Source organism: Artemia franciscana, chromosome 8, assembly GCF_032884065.1.
Source record: "Artemia franciscana chromosome 8, ASM3288406v1, whole genome shotgun sequence".
NCBI classification, from domain to species: domain Eukaryota; kingdom Metazoa; phylum Arthropoda; class Branchiopoda; order Anostraca; family Artemiidae; genus Artemia; species Artemia franciscana.
Genome location: NC_088870.1, coordinates 21,712,339 through 21,729,224, shown reverse-complemented (window position 1 = coordinate 21,729,224; position 16,886 = coordinate 21,712,339). Strand labels below are relative to the sequence as shown.

Below are 16,886 nucleotides of genomic sequence, written 5' to 3'. Positions count from 1 at the left end.
GGTTTGAAGTCTGTACATAACCATTTTCCAATGTTGGAGACGAGGGCTGTTGTACAAGCTACAATTGGCCTTAAAGGAATGCCTTGCTTATGTAATTTTGGTAGACCATAAAATTTTGGACAAAAGCTGCCTCGGGGGAAAAATTTATTATATAATTGTGGAATAAGTTTACCATTTTGTCTTAGATCTATTAATTCTTTTATAATTTTGTTAGCAAACTGATCAGTGTGATCGTGGGTTCTTGTTTTGTATGTAGTTTTGCCATTTGGATGTGCATAAATTTTTGTGTCGTAATCTTTCGTATCCATGACAACCAAAGAATTTTTTTTACCTGCTTTAGTTATAATAATGGACGGATCTTTGTGGAGATAAATAAAAAAACAAAACAAGTTTTTAACTGAAGGTAAGGAGCGGCATTAAAACTTAAAATGACCAGAAATTACTTCGGATATGAAAGGGGCTGCTTCCTCATCAACACCCCACTCTTTACGCTAAAGTTTGACTCTTTCTCTCAACTCTTCTTTTTAAAACAGTAAAAAAGCGTAAAGAGCGGGGCGTTGATAAGGAAGCAGCCCCTTTTATATACGAAGTAATTTCTGGTAGTTTTAAGTTTTAATGTCGCTCCTTACTTTCAGTTGAAAAAACTTTTTTTTTTATTTAATTTCTGAACGTTTTTGAATCAATGCATGTTTTGATTTTGGCTCTCCGCAGAGAAATAATTAAAACGAAATTTGCATATTTTTTTTGGCTGAGTGGCTTTCTCCTAATTTTGATCGAATGATTTTGAGAAAAAAAGAGCTGGGGAGGAAGCCTAGTTGCCCTCCGATTTTTGGTTAATTAAAAAGTCAACTAGAACTTTTAATTTTTTACGAATCTTTTTATTAGTAAAAGATATACGTAACTTATAAATTAGCTTATGTAAAGAACTTTTGTATTCTCATGTTTTTATTACATATATGAGGGGGGTTCGCCCCCTCGTCAGTACCTCACTCTTTACACTAAAGCTTAAATTTTGTCCCAATTCATTAAGAATGACCCCTGAATCACAAAAGTCGTAGAATAAATAGTTGAAATTACTAAAAATACTTTAGCGTAAAGAGCGAGGTATTAGGAGGAGGTGAGCCCCTTATATGGGTAATAATTTCTGTTGTTTTAAGTTTTAATGCTGCTCCTTACTTCCAGCTGAAAAAACTTTTTCATATTTATTTTTTCATTGTTTTTTTAAGTAAGGGTAGTAAATCCTGCGCTCCCTTCATTGAAATTTTCTTCATCCATGACAAATTCCTCGATGGAAAGTTCCCCCCAGCAAATCCCCCTCTTCTCAACCCCTCGTCAAACCAATAATCCTCCTGAAAACGCCTGTACACTTCCCAATAACCATTACTATATGTAAGCACTGGTCAAAGTTTGTAACTTGTAGCCCCTCCCACGGGGACTGTGGGGGGTAAGTCGTCCCGTAAGACATAGTTATAAGGTTTTTCGTCGACGTTGAATAAAATGGCTATCTAAGAATTTTGATTCGTTGACTTTGGGAAAATAATTAGCGTGAGAGGGGGCCTAGGTGCCCTCCAGTTTTTGGTCACTTAAAAGGGCACTAGAACTTTTCATTTCTGTTAGAATGAGCCCTCTCGCTACATTCTAGGACAACTGGGTCGATACGATCACCCCTGGAAAAAAAACAAACAAAAAAAACAACAAAAAAAAAACAAACAACAAACCAACAAACAAATAAACACACATCCGTGATCTGCCTTCTGGCAAAAAATACAAAATTCCACATTTTTGTAGATAGGAGCTGTTAACTTCTACAGTAGGGTTCTCTGATACGCTGAATCTGATGGAATGATTTTCGTTAAGATTCTATGACTTTTAGGGAGTGTTTCCCCTTATTTTCTAAAATAACGCAAATTTTCCCAGGCTCGTAACTTTTGATGAGTAAGACTAAACTTGATAAAACTTATATATCTAAAATCAGCATTAAAATGAGATCCTTTTGATGCAGCTATTGGTATAAAAATTCCATTTTTAGAGTTTTGGTTACTATTGAGCCGGGTCGCTCCTTACTACAGTTCGTCACGCAAATTATCTGGTTTTATATTGGCGAGAAGATTAGCCTTTTTTTTATTGTAAAGTTGCTAGTAGCGAAAAAAGCTTACGAAAAAAACTAGGCTGGCTTTACGTGTTTTTAAATCATTTTCTTTCATTTCAATGAATTGCCTCGTTTCATAACGATTTATTTATCAGTCCTGGTTGATCTTCGCTGAGGTAAGGATGCTAGGACTGTTTTGAAAAACTGTTCATTTTAGTTTTATTGATTTTATCCTCTTGTAAGTTGTTTTTTCTTATTTGTATTGCTGAGGACGGCTCCTGGACATAGGGCCAAAATATTCATTCTAATTTGTTTCCCACTTTATTAAGAAATTCCCTATTCTTCTTCTTGTTTTTGGTGTTTGTAATGGAAAGGCAGTGTGGTCTTCGTCGTTATTTCCGTCTCGCTTATGGAGAGCAGTTGACCAATGATATATTACATACTTATAATAACGTCATATGCGTACAAACAAACAAACATACAACTTATTTATATATATATACTAGCTGTTGGGGTGGCGCTTCGCGCCACCCCAACACCTAGTTGGTGGGGCGCTTCGCGTCCCCCCAAGCCCCCCCGCGCGCGTAAGTCGTTACGCGCCATATTAGTTACGCGCCATTGTAGCTGTGTCCCTGTGTCCCACCTGTGAATAGAGATAGATATAAATATATATTTTTAACTACGTAAAACATGCGAACATGCAATATTCTTCGCTGTCCCATTGTCTGTGCATATAAATAGCATTTATATTCCCTGTGTCCCGGTCGTCATTTGTGTCCTTGTGTCCCAGTTTGTATTTTCTCTTTGAGTGTCCCGATCGTCATTTATATTCCCTGTGTCCCGGTCGTCATTTGTGTCCCGGTGTCCCGGTCTGTAATTTCTATTCAAACAATCCCTGTGTCTCAGTCGTCAATTCTATATCCTGCCTGTGCCCCCGGCGTCCCCGTTGTAGTTGTGTCCCTGCGTCTCGGTCGTCATTTATATTCCCGGTCGTGATTTGTGTCCGGGTGTCCCAGTCTGTAATTTTTCTTTGAGATTCCTGGTCGTCATTTATATTCCCTCTGTGTCGGTCGTCATTTGTGTCCCGGTGTGTAATTTATCTTTGAGTGTTTTTTCTTTTTAGTTTTTTTTAGTTTTTTACATTTTTTCAGTTTTTTTTTCTTCTTTATTTTCAGCGTCACTATGAAGTACATATCGACGAACCTTTGTTTTTTTTAACTTAAATCTGGTAGGCATTGATGACCTTATCCAAGTCAAAATCCCGAACCCAATCATCATCGCTATCATTTTCAATTTTGATATGTTTTGACTCTCGCTGTCCAGGTGGATTTTCATCTAACTGCGCGGTTTTGCGTTCTTTAGCCGCAAGCCTGTTTTCTTGCTGTTCTTGTGATTCCCCGGCACGCCTTCTTTTCTTACTTTCTCTATCAGCTGCAAGCCTGTTTTCTTGCTGTTCTTGTGATTCCTCGGAACGCTTTCTTTTCTTACTTTCTCTATCAGCAGCAAGTTTTTTGGCATAAACTCTTTGAGCAGCTTCCTCGGCTGTTGCCATTGTAGGTTCTTCAGTCATTTTACAATTAAACATTTTTCCGTGAACAAATGTCTTAAATACCGTTAATGACGTCTCCGTCATAGCAAAAATGACGACAACTAACTTCATGACGTCAGTCGACACAGAAACATGACGTCACCTGACAGACAGACAACTTATTTTTATATATATAGATATATATAGATTACACACAGGAAAAATATTTCTGCCTTTTCTCAAATAGATATACTAAAGAACGAACCCAAGGGAATCAGGCAGAAGAGTCACTCGAATATGACATCATGCGCAATATCACATCATATTGTATTGGAAGATGCGGTGTTCTGTTAGGAAATGGATTTTATTTTTAGTATTTTTTTTTTAATTGTAAAAGAACGCAGTTGAAACAATTTCCCTGAAAATTGGCCCTTAAACAGCTCTCTATGATGTTCCAGCACCACGCTAGCATTGAAAAAGGAAATATAAGAAAAAAGAGGACGAAAAAAAGAAGATAAATGAGGAAGATTAAAACTTTTCATAAAGTATAAGATATTTAATCTATAAATCAACAAAGTTATCCAATTTTGCAAAATGCAACAGGTCTGTAAATTCAAAAGATTATTCAAGGATGATTTTAGTAAAGAGGTACTGAACAATTTGCATTTCGAGGTACTAAACGCAAGTCGAAATGGGAAACAAGCATGCCAAATTGATCGTGGTAAGTGTAAAATTTTATTATAAAACTTAACCTACTGTTATGTTTGGTAAAAGTGATCAGCCATTTAGAAAAAAACATTTCCAGCATTATTCCCATAGCTACAAATTTCTGGTAAACGCTTTACCACTGAGAACCAAAAGATCAGGTTAGAATGAATTAAAGAACATGGCAATATATGTTATATGTTATCTTTGGTCTCCCAATTGGCTCGTGGATAGACCTAACACGACTTCTTCTAAGCTCACATTGAACGCCAAGTCGGGCTATCACATGCATTTTTGGTTCCGAATAAGATACAATTCAACCGTTGTCTCCTTTAGAAACTTTTGAATTTCGTTGCCTTATCGCATTATCTGTATTCGGAAACTATTTACAAATTAAGACAATTTAAAACTCCGTCCAGTTTTATTCCGTTTCATAAAATATAATTCCTGTTTTTGTACATGGACCCGCAATTCTATCTTATGAGATAATTCAATATTGGTGAAAAAGTTACTGCCATTACTATCGTGGAAAAACAATTTTCTATGTATAATTCCCGTTTATTAAAACTGAGTCGTCTTTGGACATCGGTACTAACATAGTAATCTGTTGAACTTGTAATGTATTTTGTTTGAACTTAATGAAATGATTAATTTTCATCTTTAATGTTTATTCTTAATTTTTTTTTATCATTATTATTGCTACGTCTTCTTGTTCTTTGTATGAAGGGTTTTCTAATAAATAAATATGCTATATTTTAAATATATTTATCATGCTCGGTCTTCATTAAATTTTTTGTTGCCACCCTTCGCTAACTCTGGCCTTTATCCATAGCTAATAACAACGCCTCAGTATTAACAGGATGGGATTTTCGTCTCTCCGTTTGTTGTGGTCGGCGGTGACAGCCTAATGCCTAGAAAGTTCATTAAATTTAACAATTTTTTTAGTAATTAATCTAATTGGCATTTTGTGGCAAACAAAATGCTTAACTTCATTTTGATAAATCAAATGTAATTAACTGATTTTATTTAAATCTTCATTTAGGAAGTACAAAACCATTGCAACAAAAATAATGTATAAAATAGTTATCGCTTGAAACACAAGACATGTCTAAACTTGAATATCAAAAGCTGCTATGATTTCTAATAATATGTTTCTCGTTCGACCCATCCTCCAGGATTACGTCTCATAATTAGCTTTCTGGATTCATCATAAACTAATATAAAAATAGCGAATGGAAGAGCAGGAAACCACCAACTCAACCTAGAAAAAGAAAGGGAATCGAAAGGTTAATAAATCATTACAAACTTTGCGTTCTTGAGCCATAAATTGACTTATAAAAATAAAGTTCTTGCATGCGGCTAAGTGAAAAAACGAGCGAGTTGTCTCAAACTTAATTGCAGAGTGACATTGAAACTACAACGAAACTAAACTATTCGGTATTTGAGGCGGTCCCCTCCCCCTTCCTTCCGCATCCCCGGCTCTGTTCCCAAGTTTTACTAGTGCTTTGCTAAAAATATGTTTGAGTGAAACGAATATATCTAGCTGGCAGTTGCAAGTTTTCCACTTATCGATTACCTTTTATAACGTTTGACCCGAAGATTTTATTGCTAAATGCAAATTTTCATCAATAAAGTCTCTGTTTGTGATACATTTGGAATAACAGTTTTTATCCTATTCCAATTGCCCTTGCGCTAGAGCCTTCATTCTTGAAATATTGGCGAATTAAGCCTTTAGCATAAAGAGTGATAGGTTGAGAAACAAGTAGGGGTAATTAACGTAGATACAGAACAATTTCTGTTCGATTTATTAGAAAAAACTATTTTTTAATTTAGCCCAACATTCCCTACAATATCCCCTGAAGTTTTCAACTTAATTACCTTAGTATTGTAGAATAGATCCAAACTTAGGCCCTATAGAGCTTTAGATAGATGGATACGTAAAATATTATTCATATAAATGGATCGAAAATCTGGATAATCTTTGGGCTTCTATAGGGCTGAAGCTACTCTAACCACCATCATGTGACAACCTGGCTGTTCCTGGGATATTTCACAGATATCCTGTAAACCTTGACAGGATAGCCATGACAATCTGTACAACCTTGGATATAAGGTAAGGTAAAGGATACGGCATTAGACTTTACAGTCCCTACCGGCGGTGCTGATCTCCGTTTCTTGGCTCTTCAGCCAGGAAGTGCAATGGGGGGTTGGGGGCCAGCCATCCTGTGCTTTCACACACCCTTCCTGTTTACCTTCCCCAGATTTCTCCAGGTACCCATTTAGAGCTGGGTCGACTCTGACTAAGCTTACAGAGTCACGCCACTGACCCCCGTCCCAACTGAAGAATTGGGTACACTGGGATTCGAACCCGCGTCCTCACAGACAAAGGATCCCAAATCCAGCGCACCAACCAACTCGGCCAGGACGGCTGGCCAGAACCTTGGATATAGACAAATATTAATCGACCATTACTGACCACACGCCTTGAAAGCTTCCAATGATCTTCCTTAGCTGTTCCTTGGGTATTTTTCAGACATCCTGTCGACAATCCAGATACAAATTTTAATGCTGATTTTAATTTATATAAGTTCAATCAAGTTTAGTTTTACCCATCAAAAGTTACGAGCCAGAGAAAATTTGCCTTATTTTAGAAAATAGGGGGAAACACCACTTAAAAGTCATAGAATCTTAACAAAACTCACATCATCAGATTCAGCGTATCAGAGAACCCTACTGTAGAAGTTTCAAGCTCCTATCTGTAAAAATGTGGAAATTTGTTTGTTGTTTTTTCCCCCAGGGGTGATCGTATCGACCCAGTGGTCTTAGAATGTCGCGAAAGCGTTCATTCTAACGTAAATTAAAAGTTCTAGTGCTCTTTTTAAGTGACCGAAAAATTGGAGGACACCTAGGCCCCCTCCCACGCTAATTTTTCCCAAGGTCACCGGATCAAAATTCTGAGATAGCCATTTTATTCAGCATAGTCGAAAAACCTAATAACTATGTCTTTGGGGACGACTTACTCCCCCACAGTCCCGATTGGGAGGGGCTGCAAGTTACAAACTTTGACCAGTGTTTACATATAGTAATGATTATTTGGAAGTGTACAAATACTGTAAGGGGATTTTTTTGGTTGGAGGGGGATGACTTGATGGTAGGGATTTACACGGGGGAACTTTCCATGGAGGAATTTGTCATGGGGGAAGAGAATTTCCGTGAAGGGGGCGCAAGATCCTTTAGCATTTTTTTATACAATGAGAAAATAAACATGAAAAGGTTTTTTTCAACTGAAAGCAAGGAGCAGCATTAAAACTTAAAAAGAACAGAAATTATTACGCATATGAGGGGTTCACCTCCTCCTAATAACTCGCTCTTTACTTTAGAGCAATTTTATTAATTTCAACTGTTTATTCTACGGCCTTTGTGATTCAGGGGTCATCATAAAGGAATTGGGACAAACTTTAAGGTTTAGCGTAAAGAGTGAGGTATTGATGAGGGGGCAAACCCTCTCATATACAGAATAAAAACATTCGAACATAGAAGTTCGTTACGTAAGTTAATTCGTAAGTCATGTATATTTTTTCTAATAAAAACGTTCGTACTGAAATAAAGTTCGAGTTGCCTTTTTAAGCAGCCAAAACAATTGGAGGGTAACTAGGCCTACTCCCCTGTTCCTTTTTTCCTCAAAATCGTCCGATCAAAACTATGAGAAAGCCCTTTAGCCAAAAAAATAAATTAATATGCAAATTTGATTTTAATATTTCATTCGCGGAGAGCAAAAATCAAAACATGCATTAATTCAAAAACTTTCATAAATTAAATAAAAACAAGAACTAAGAGCTCATATAGCACTTCTGACGAGGCAAGAAGAGCTAAGAGCCAAGAGCTCATATGGTATGAGCTCTAACAAAATTCTAAGAATCAATAGATTGATTTAAAAGGAAGATTCAGAGGCTTAATGCCGGTCTGGATTTAAAATAAGAGCTCTGAGTCACGATGTCCTTCTAAATATCAAAATTCATTAAGATCCAATCACCCACTCGTAATTTATAAATACCTCATTTTTTCTAATTTTTCCTCTTCCTTTAGCCCCCAGATGGTCGAATCTGGGAAAACGACTTTATCAAGTCAATTCGTGCAGCTCCCTGACACGCCTACCAATTTTCATCGTCCTAGCACGTCCAGAAGCACCAAACTAACCAAATCACTGAACCCCCCCAACTCTCCCAAAAAGAGTGAATCCGGTACGGTTACGTCAATCACGTATAAAGGACATTTGCTTATTCTATCCACCAAGCTTCATTCCGATTCCTCCACTCCAAGTGTTTTCCGAGATTTCCCCCTCCAACTCCCCCCAGTGTCAGCAGATCTGGTCGGAATTTGAAAGAAGAGCTCTGAAACATGAATTCCTTTTAAATAAAAAATTTCATGACCCGTTCTTAAGTCAAAAACACGTCAATTTTTCTAATTTTTCCAAATTAACACTCCCCAGCTCCTCCAAAGAGAACGGATCCGTTCCAATTATGTCAATCACGTATCTAGAACTTGTCCTTATTCTTCCTATCAAGTTTTATCCCGATCTCTCCACTTATAGCGTTTTCCAAGATTTCTGTTTCCCTCCTCCAACCCCCTATGTCCCCTGATCAAATTCAAGTCAAAACTGGAGCATCTGAGACATAAGATCCTTTTATATATATCAAGTTTCATTAAGATCCGATCAGCTATTCGTGAGGTAAAAATACCCCAATTTTCACGTTTTCCAAGAATTCCGGTTTTCCCCTCGAACTCCCCCCAATGTCACAGGATCTGGTTGAAATTTAAAATTAGAGCTTTAAAGCACAAGATCCTTCTAAATATCAAATTTCATTAAGATCTGGTCACCCCCTCGTAAGTAACAAATGCCTCATTTTTCCGAATTACCCCCCCCCCCCACCAACTCCACCAAAGAGAGCAGATCCGGTCTGGTTATGTCAGTCACGTATCTTAGACAGGTTTTTATTCTTCCCATCCAGTTTCATCCTGACCTCTCCGCTTTAAGTATTTTCTAAGATTTCCGGTCCCCCCCAACTGTCCCCCCCCCCAATGACGCTGGATCCGATTGAGATTTAAAATAAGAGATCTGAGTTACAAGGTCCTTCTAAATATGAAGTTTCATGAAGATCCGATCACTCCTTCGCAAGTTAAAAATACGTCATTTTTTTCTAATTTTTCAGAATTAACCCCCCCCCCCCAAAAAAAAAAAAATGGAGCGGATCCGTTCCAATTATGTCAATCACATAGCTAAGACTTCTGCTTATTTTTCCCACCAAGTTTCATCCCGATCCCTCCAATCTAAGCGTTTTCCATGATTTTAGGTCCTCCCCAAACTCCTCCCAATGTCACCAGATCCGGTCGGGATTTAAAATAAGAGCTTTGAGACACGATATCCTTCTAAATATCAAATTTCATTGAGATCTGATCACCCGTTCGTAAGTTAAAAACGCCTCATTATTTCTAATTTTTCAGAATTACCCCCCCCCCCACCAACTACCCCAAAGAGAGCGGATCCGTTCCGCTTATGTCAATCATGTATCTAGGACTTGTGCTTATTTTCCCACCAAGTTTCATCCCGATCCCTCCACTCTAAGTGTTTTCCAAGATTTTAGGTTTCCCCCTCCCAACTCCCACCTATTGTCACCAGATCCGGTCGGGATTTAAAATAACAACTCTGAGACACGATATCCTTCCAAACATCAAATTTCATTAAGATCTGATCAACCGTTCGTAGGTTAAAAATACTTCATTTTTTCCGAATTAACGGGCCCCCCAGGAGCAACATTAAAACTTAAAACGAACAGAAGTTACTCCGTATACGACAGGGGCTGTTTCCTCCTCAATGCCCCTCTCTTTACGCTAAAGTTTTTACTGTTTTAAAAAGTAGAGTTCAGAGAAAGAGTCAAACTTTAGTTTAAAGAGTGGGGCATTGAGGAAGGAACAGCCCCTTTCATAATTGGAGTGGTTTCTGCTCGTTTTAAGTTTTAATGTTGCTCTTTACTTTCAGTCAAAAACTTTTTTTTATTTAATCCAAGTAAAAAGCCAATACTTTTTATTTATAAGGTATTATCGAAACTCTTTGTTCTAGAGTTTCGACTACTATTATCACAGGTCGCATTTTACGCATAGTTCTTTACTATGAACAGTTTAGCAGCCCCTAAAAGGGGAGTGATCTTAATATAACTTAAACTTGTTTAACAATAATTAAATTCATCATGTGTAAAAAACATCACTTAAAATATTTGGAAGCCACTTTGGAGGCCACTATCTACAGAATAAAAATTCCATGTGGGAGTGTCATGGAATCTTTAGAAAGTCCTTTCCATTAAGACAAAAACAGGATTTTCATAAACCTGACATCAATAACAATTTTGACTCCATCCGGGGTTTTGCGTTATTACCTAAAGATGTTTTGAAGGCCTATTGCTCCCTGTCTTGCTTAACTCAAGTCCCAACTAATTTGACAAGGAAAGCTTAATCTTTTCAGTTTAGGTGATAGAAACTTGAAGTTTTTAGTGTCAGCCTTAATAGTTGCTTTATAGTTGTTAAGATCTAGAAGTATCTACAAAACATGACAAAATTCGCAAAAAAAGCTTTTGAAATAACAGTATTTGCTACTGATAATTATTGGAAAAAGAATGTTATCTTTGAGATGCGGCTTAAGAGAGATGTTTTTACGAAGGGGCGCACCTAGAAATCTAGTGGGCAGGGGGGTAAACTAAAAACTGGTTTCTGGGTGAATGTAGATTTTTTCACAATCGCCAGATTTTTGCGCTCTAAAAATACACAAGTTTCTGGGGTAAAATACATAATATTAGTGACTAATAGCAAAGCAAGGATCTGATGTTTTTTGTTTGTTTTTAAGCAGAGATCGCGGAGACAATGAAAAAGACCTGGCTACTCTTAACTTTATTTCTTCCCTAAGAGTAGAGAGCTAACGATAACCCATCAAGCTAGCTTCTACTTTCAACTGGTCTTGTTTTACATACTCCTGATAGTAAATTCTAGGGTACTCTCTTGTCCTCAGTAAATTACACCATGTCCGTTTAGCAATCGTCACAACTTTCCAATCCTTCGAACTATTATAAAACTTTATGGGCATTGTTGGCCATCAGTTCTGAACTAGTTTTCAAGGTTACAACATATAAACTAATTGGATTATCTTTTTACATTGTTCATGCTCTGAGCTAGCTACTGCTTTGAATTAAATGTGTTTTTACGAAGTAGTTTTCAATTACCGATATAAGTTTTGCAAATTGGGACTGAAGTTTTTTGGAGGATTATTTATTGTGGAGTTGGCAAATTGTAGGCCCTCTATGTTAACCTGCACTGCTAAGCGATACGCAGGAAAGTCTTTTAGGCCGACTTTACAAAGGTTGGATTGGAATCCACTTGGATGCATTAGTGAGGCTCAGCCCTTACTTAAAGATAAGTCTTTTTGCTCCATTTATCGACTTCTAAAAATAAGATACTGTAAATTATGCAGTGTTTCAAGCAGTTTGATGTTGCGCTAGCTAAATTAAAGAACTACCCCCTATGGCCCGTAAGAATTATGAAAATAGGAAGGGATTCGCGCAGGAGAGCCTCCTTATCTGGTGTTTTGTTACGGTAGTCATGATGAATTTAGGTTAATAGATGCGAATCTTCAAGAATACAACGACATTTAAAACAACAGATTCATCCGAGCCTGCTGCTGAAAAAGCATTCGTGGAACTTACGAAACTCTTTCTAAGAATTTTTTAGCCCTGAAAGCAAGTGATAAATTAGGGTCTAACTCGGTTTCTTCAAGTATCGCCCAGATTTACGAGCAATTAGTTGCAACTGAAGCCCAGCTGGAGAAGACAAAAAGTGATCTGCTGGAAAATTTAAAAAAGAAAGTGACTGAAAAGTTCAATGATCCAAGGTCACTGAAAGAGGATACTGAACTGATAGTCAGCCAGGTTTATGATTCAGTCACGCTCGAGTTTAATCCAAAGCTTGCAAAAATTGATCAGGCTCTAAATAATCTGAGAACCCAAATTGAAAATATGGAGGAGAGAATTAGTCAAATAGAAAAAAAGCTTCATGATTATGATCAAGAGTCATTGCTTGATAGTCTTGTATTTTATGGGGTAAAGCAGTTACCTGGTGTAGACACTCGTAAGACAATATCTCGCATTATGAATAGCAAAATGTTTGTGACTGACCTCTCATCTTCTGATTTGATTAATGTACCGTCTCCGATTGAATAATCTGACTACGCAGCATGAAGAAAGTATTTTTTCTTTTTTACTGTTTCTTTTTATTTAGAGAGATTTGTTTTGGTTCGAGACTTCATTCACTCTCGCTGCGTCTATACTAGATGATTTAATGAGCCGATCTTTTCTCCTTGAACAGGTTTTGTCGGCACAAATAGCAACTGATATTGAGCCATGTATGAACCAAGTTAGACTTCAACAGTTGAGAAACACTGCTTATGTTCAATGTTCGCAGTTATACCCCAATGAAGCCAATTTACTGCATTCATGTGCCCGGAATCGTCACCTAACCATGTGTTATGAGAATGTGTTGCAATTTCTCTCTGATTCTCAAGGTAAAATTAGTTTTATTGGTATATGTGAAAGTTTTTTGAGTCAGCAAAGCGCTCTCTCATTGTACTCTTTTCTAGATCATAATTTAAAGATTAAAAACCGGACGTCACCTCATAGAGGGGGAATTGCGTGTTTGATTTCTAAGTCGTTGACATACCAAGTAAGAAATGATATTGATGTTTGGATAGAGGGTAAGAAGACAAATTTTAGTCTGGAATTAGATATGGGAAGTAGTAAATTTTTGATTAGTGTTGTGTTTATGCCACCGAGTGCTAGCAGGGAAGAATTTGAGCGTGGGTTAGATCAACTTGTGCGTGCGGTGTCTCGGACAGGCTTAGATTTAATTTGTATGGGTGATTTCAACTTTGATCTGCTTACATTGAATGGAGTGAGTTTTTTTTTTTTTTAATTTGATGGTTGCTCATGATCTTTTCCCCCTAGTAAATATTCCAACACGTGTTACGAGTCATTCAGCCACTCTCATTGATAATATTTTTGTTGGTTTTAAGTATCTGGACCATAGTTATGCCGATGTTATTCTATACCCTTGTTCGGACCCTTTCCTAGTTGTTGGAGCGGTACCTTGTGGACGAATAAAATAAAAACAAAAAAAAAGAAACAAAATAAAAAAATTGAAGACTAGGTCGTTAAAAAAGGTGAATTTACAGAGGTTTGGTGAAGAGTTGAGTACCATTTATGTTCGTGAGATTATGGATATGCAAGATGACGCTTCTGGTGCATTTGATCGTACGATGGGGGTTGTACAGCCAATTTTTGATAAGACTTGCCCAGTGAAATTCTTGAAACCACATAAGCCTGAGCCCAGGAAGTCCTGGATAACTATTGGAATTCTTAAAGCGTCAGATTTAAGAAATTAAGTGTATGTGGAATATTTGAATAGTGAATGTGCCAAGAAACTTGAAGTATTCAAAATAATACGCAACAAAGTAAACTCGATGAGAAGGAAAGCTAAAAAAGAATACTTTGCAAAACAATTGAGTTTAAATAAGAATAATTCTAAAGGACTTTGGAAGGTTATTAATGACCTATTGGGAAAGAAGAAAGAAGCTCTACCCAATTCGCTACTGATTCAAGGAGAACTTGTTAATGATGAAGAGAGTATCACGAATAAATTTGCTGAGTTTTTTTTCCAAGTGTTGGGCAAAATGCACAGGCGCAAGGGTTAGTGAACTTTAATAATGATTTATTGGAAGATGAATTTGTGGATGATAGAGGAACTGAAAATGAAATTGATTTTCAGCCTTGTACTGAAGATGAAATTCTGGAGGTTGTGAAAACAATCAAATCGAATTCAGCAGGGGCAGATGGAATTAATCTGAAAACTTTTAAGTCAGTGATGTGTTATTTAATACCATGTCTAGTCCGTATAATCGATCTTTCCCTCCAAACCGGTATATTCTCTGATGCGCTTAAAATGGCAAAAGTAATCCCCCTTCACAAAGGTGGTTCTAAGCTGGAAATTGAAATTTATAGACCCATATCAATCCTACCCTTGTTTTCAAAAATATTTGAAGAAATTGTGCATAAAGGCTTTATGATCACCTTATGAAAACGGGGATGTTAAGTGAAAACCAGTTCGGCTTGAGGAAAGGTCACTCGACGTCGGATGCCGTGCAATCCCTTGTAAATAAATACTTTGAATGTGGTAAAATCCCTTTGACTATTTTTATCGATTTTAAAAAAGCATTCGATACAGTGAACTTTAATATTCTACTCACACGTCTACAATCCCTTGGAGTTCGTGGTAACATTTTGAAGTGGTTTGATAGTTTTCTAAGTGGTAGATCTATTTAAGTTTTATTAAATGATGTGTTTTCTTCTCCTTTTCAAGTGAAGTGTGGTGTACCTCAGGAGTCTGTTCTGGGACCACTTCTATACCTTGTGTAAGCTGATTCAATGTGTTTCTACTTACCTGAGTGTTTTATTACGACTTTTGCGGATGATACTGCTTTAACTGTGTCTACTCGATCTGTCGAGGATTTGTTGTTGAAAGTAAATAGGTAATTAAAGTAATTTTTTTGTATTTACAAGTTTGAGCGTTTTGTCACTGAACGTTAATAAAACTAATTATATGATTTATAGGAGAGCTGGTAAGCCTCAATGTGTTGATAAAAAGCTATTTTATAACCGTAGGCCTTTGTCACAGGTGCATGAAGTGCGTTATTTGGGATTCCAGCTTGATTGGAGTGTATCTTGGAAGAACGATAGTGATCTTGTTGCAGCTGAAGTTGCTAGAGATTTGGGATGGTAAATGGTTTTTACCATTATCAGTTCTTTTATTATTGTATCACACCATTGTTGCGCGTTATATTTCTTACGCTTGTGTCCTTTGGTCTAGTAATTTCTATGCACATTTTAAAAGAGTGCAAATCCTATAAAATAAAACAGTACTTCTTCTCGGTAAACTGAAAGGCTTACTACTCCATAAATGTAAAAAATATTTTACCCTAAAGGTTGTTCCGCTCCTAAATTTTACGGTCTCCCAAAAATACACAAAGATGGACTTCTCTACGCCCAATTGTGGGTTCTTGTAGCTCTCCGACTGCCAGATTGGGAAAAGGGTTGTCAACACTTTTTTGCCCACTTATAACAAACACAAACTTCATACATTAAAAATTCAGTTCACCTTGTCAAAAAATTAAAAGACCATGATGCAAAATTCCTAGTTCCTTTCGTACTATACGGGTGAACTTGTCGGGGTTACTTAATTTTTACTTAGTAATTTTTAATATTTAGGTGGGGTCTAAATATCTGTGATTCTTTGTTTATATGAAGCTTTAACAAGGATAACATTTTTATTTCCTTTATCAGCCCTTGTGATAATGATGTGTCGGTCTTTTCTCAAACTCTTGAAAATTTGTGTTTCCTGATTTTTTGACCTTCAGGAATGCGGGGTGAAATCAAGAATATTCTTAACCACCTCTACTCGAAGTAAATATGGATTTTTCACAATATCACTTGAACCAAATATACCCACCTCCACATTGGCGACTATCTCTGAGAAATTTACTAGTGTTTGATATAAGGAAAATTTAGGTCCCTTAGACAAAACATTTCTTCCAATGTAAGAACTTTAGAAGATAGGTTCTCAATTGCTGGACCAGGACAGAATCTAGGTAGAAAACATTTGGAATTCCGAAATTTTTCGTATTCTAATTTTTCAAACTTTTCTGAGAAACGAGCCTTAGCCATACAAAAGTCGTGGCAGAAAGTATTCTGAGCTATTCTAGAAATCTGCTGAAAATCTGTCGATGAAGGGTTTTGCTGTAAAAAATGCCGAATTTTGAAATTGTCAAACACTTCGTGGTAACGAACTGTAGTAAGGAGCGACCCGGCTCAATAGTAAACGAAACTCTAAAAAACGGAATTTTGATGCTAAAAGATACATCAAAAGAATAGGATTTTCATGCTGATTTTAAATTTATATTTCATCAAATTTAGTCTTTGTCATCAAAAGTTACGAGCCTGAGAAAATTTGCCTTATTTTGGAAAAGAGGGGGAAACACCCCCTAAAAGTCATAGAATCCTAACAAAAATTACACCATCACATTCAGCGTATCAGAGAACTATATAGCAAAACTACATTTCGCATTTTTTGCCAGAAGACAGATCACGGGTGCGTGTTTATTTGTTTTTTTTTCCCAGGGGTCATCGTATCGACCTAGTGGTCCTAGAATATCTCAAGAGGGCTCATTCCAACGGAAATGAAAAGTTCTAGTGCCCTTTTTAAGAGACCAAAAAAACTGGAGGGCACCTAGGCCCCCTCCCACGCTCATTTTTTCCCAAAGTCAACGGATCAAAATTTTGAGATAGCTATTTTGTTCCGCATAGTCGAAAACCACAATGACTATGTCTTTGGGGATGACTTACTCCTCCTCAGTTCCTGGGGTAGGGGTTGCAAGTTACAAACTTTGACCAGTGTTTACATACAGTAATGGTTATT

The 16,886-nt window shown here is 37.0% G+C and overlaps 1 protein-coding gene across 5 annotated transcripts in view; it reads right to left on the bottom strand.

Annotated features, from left to right (window-relative positions):
* Positions 1 to 5,329: 5,329 nt before the first annotated feature.
* The window catches only part of LOC136030135 (sodium/potassium-transporting ATPase subunit alpha-B-like), a 146,455-nt gene continuing 134,898 nt past the window's right edge, over positions 5,330 to 16,886 (bottom strand). For all 5 annotated transcript variants that reach the window (XM_065708828.1, XM_065708830.1, XM_065708827.1 and 2 more), the window contains exon 16: positions 5,330 to 5,583. In XM_065708828.1, coding sequence (XP_065564900.1) covers positions 5,463 to 5,583 — 121 coding nt within the window. In that variant the 3' untranslated portion in view covers positions 5,330 to 5,462. The remainder of the gene's footprint in view (positions 5,584 to 16,886) is intronic.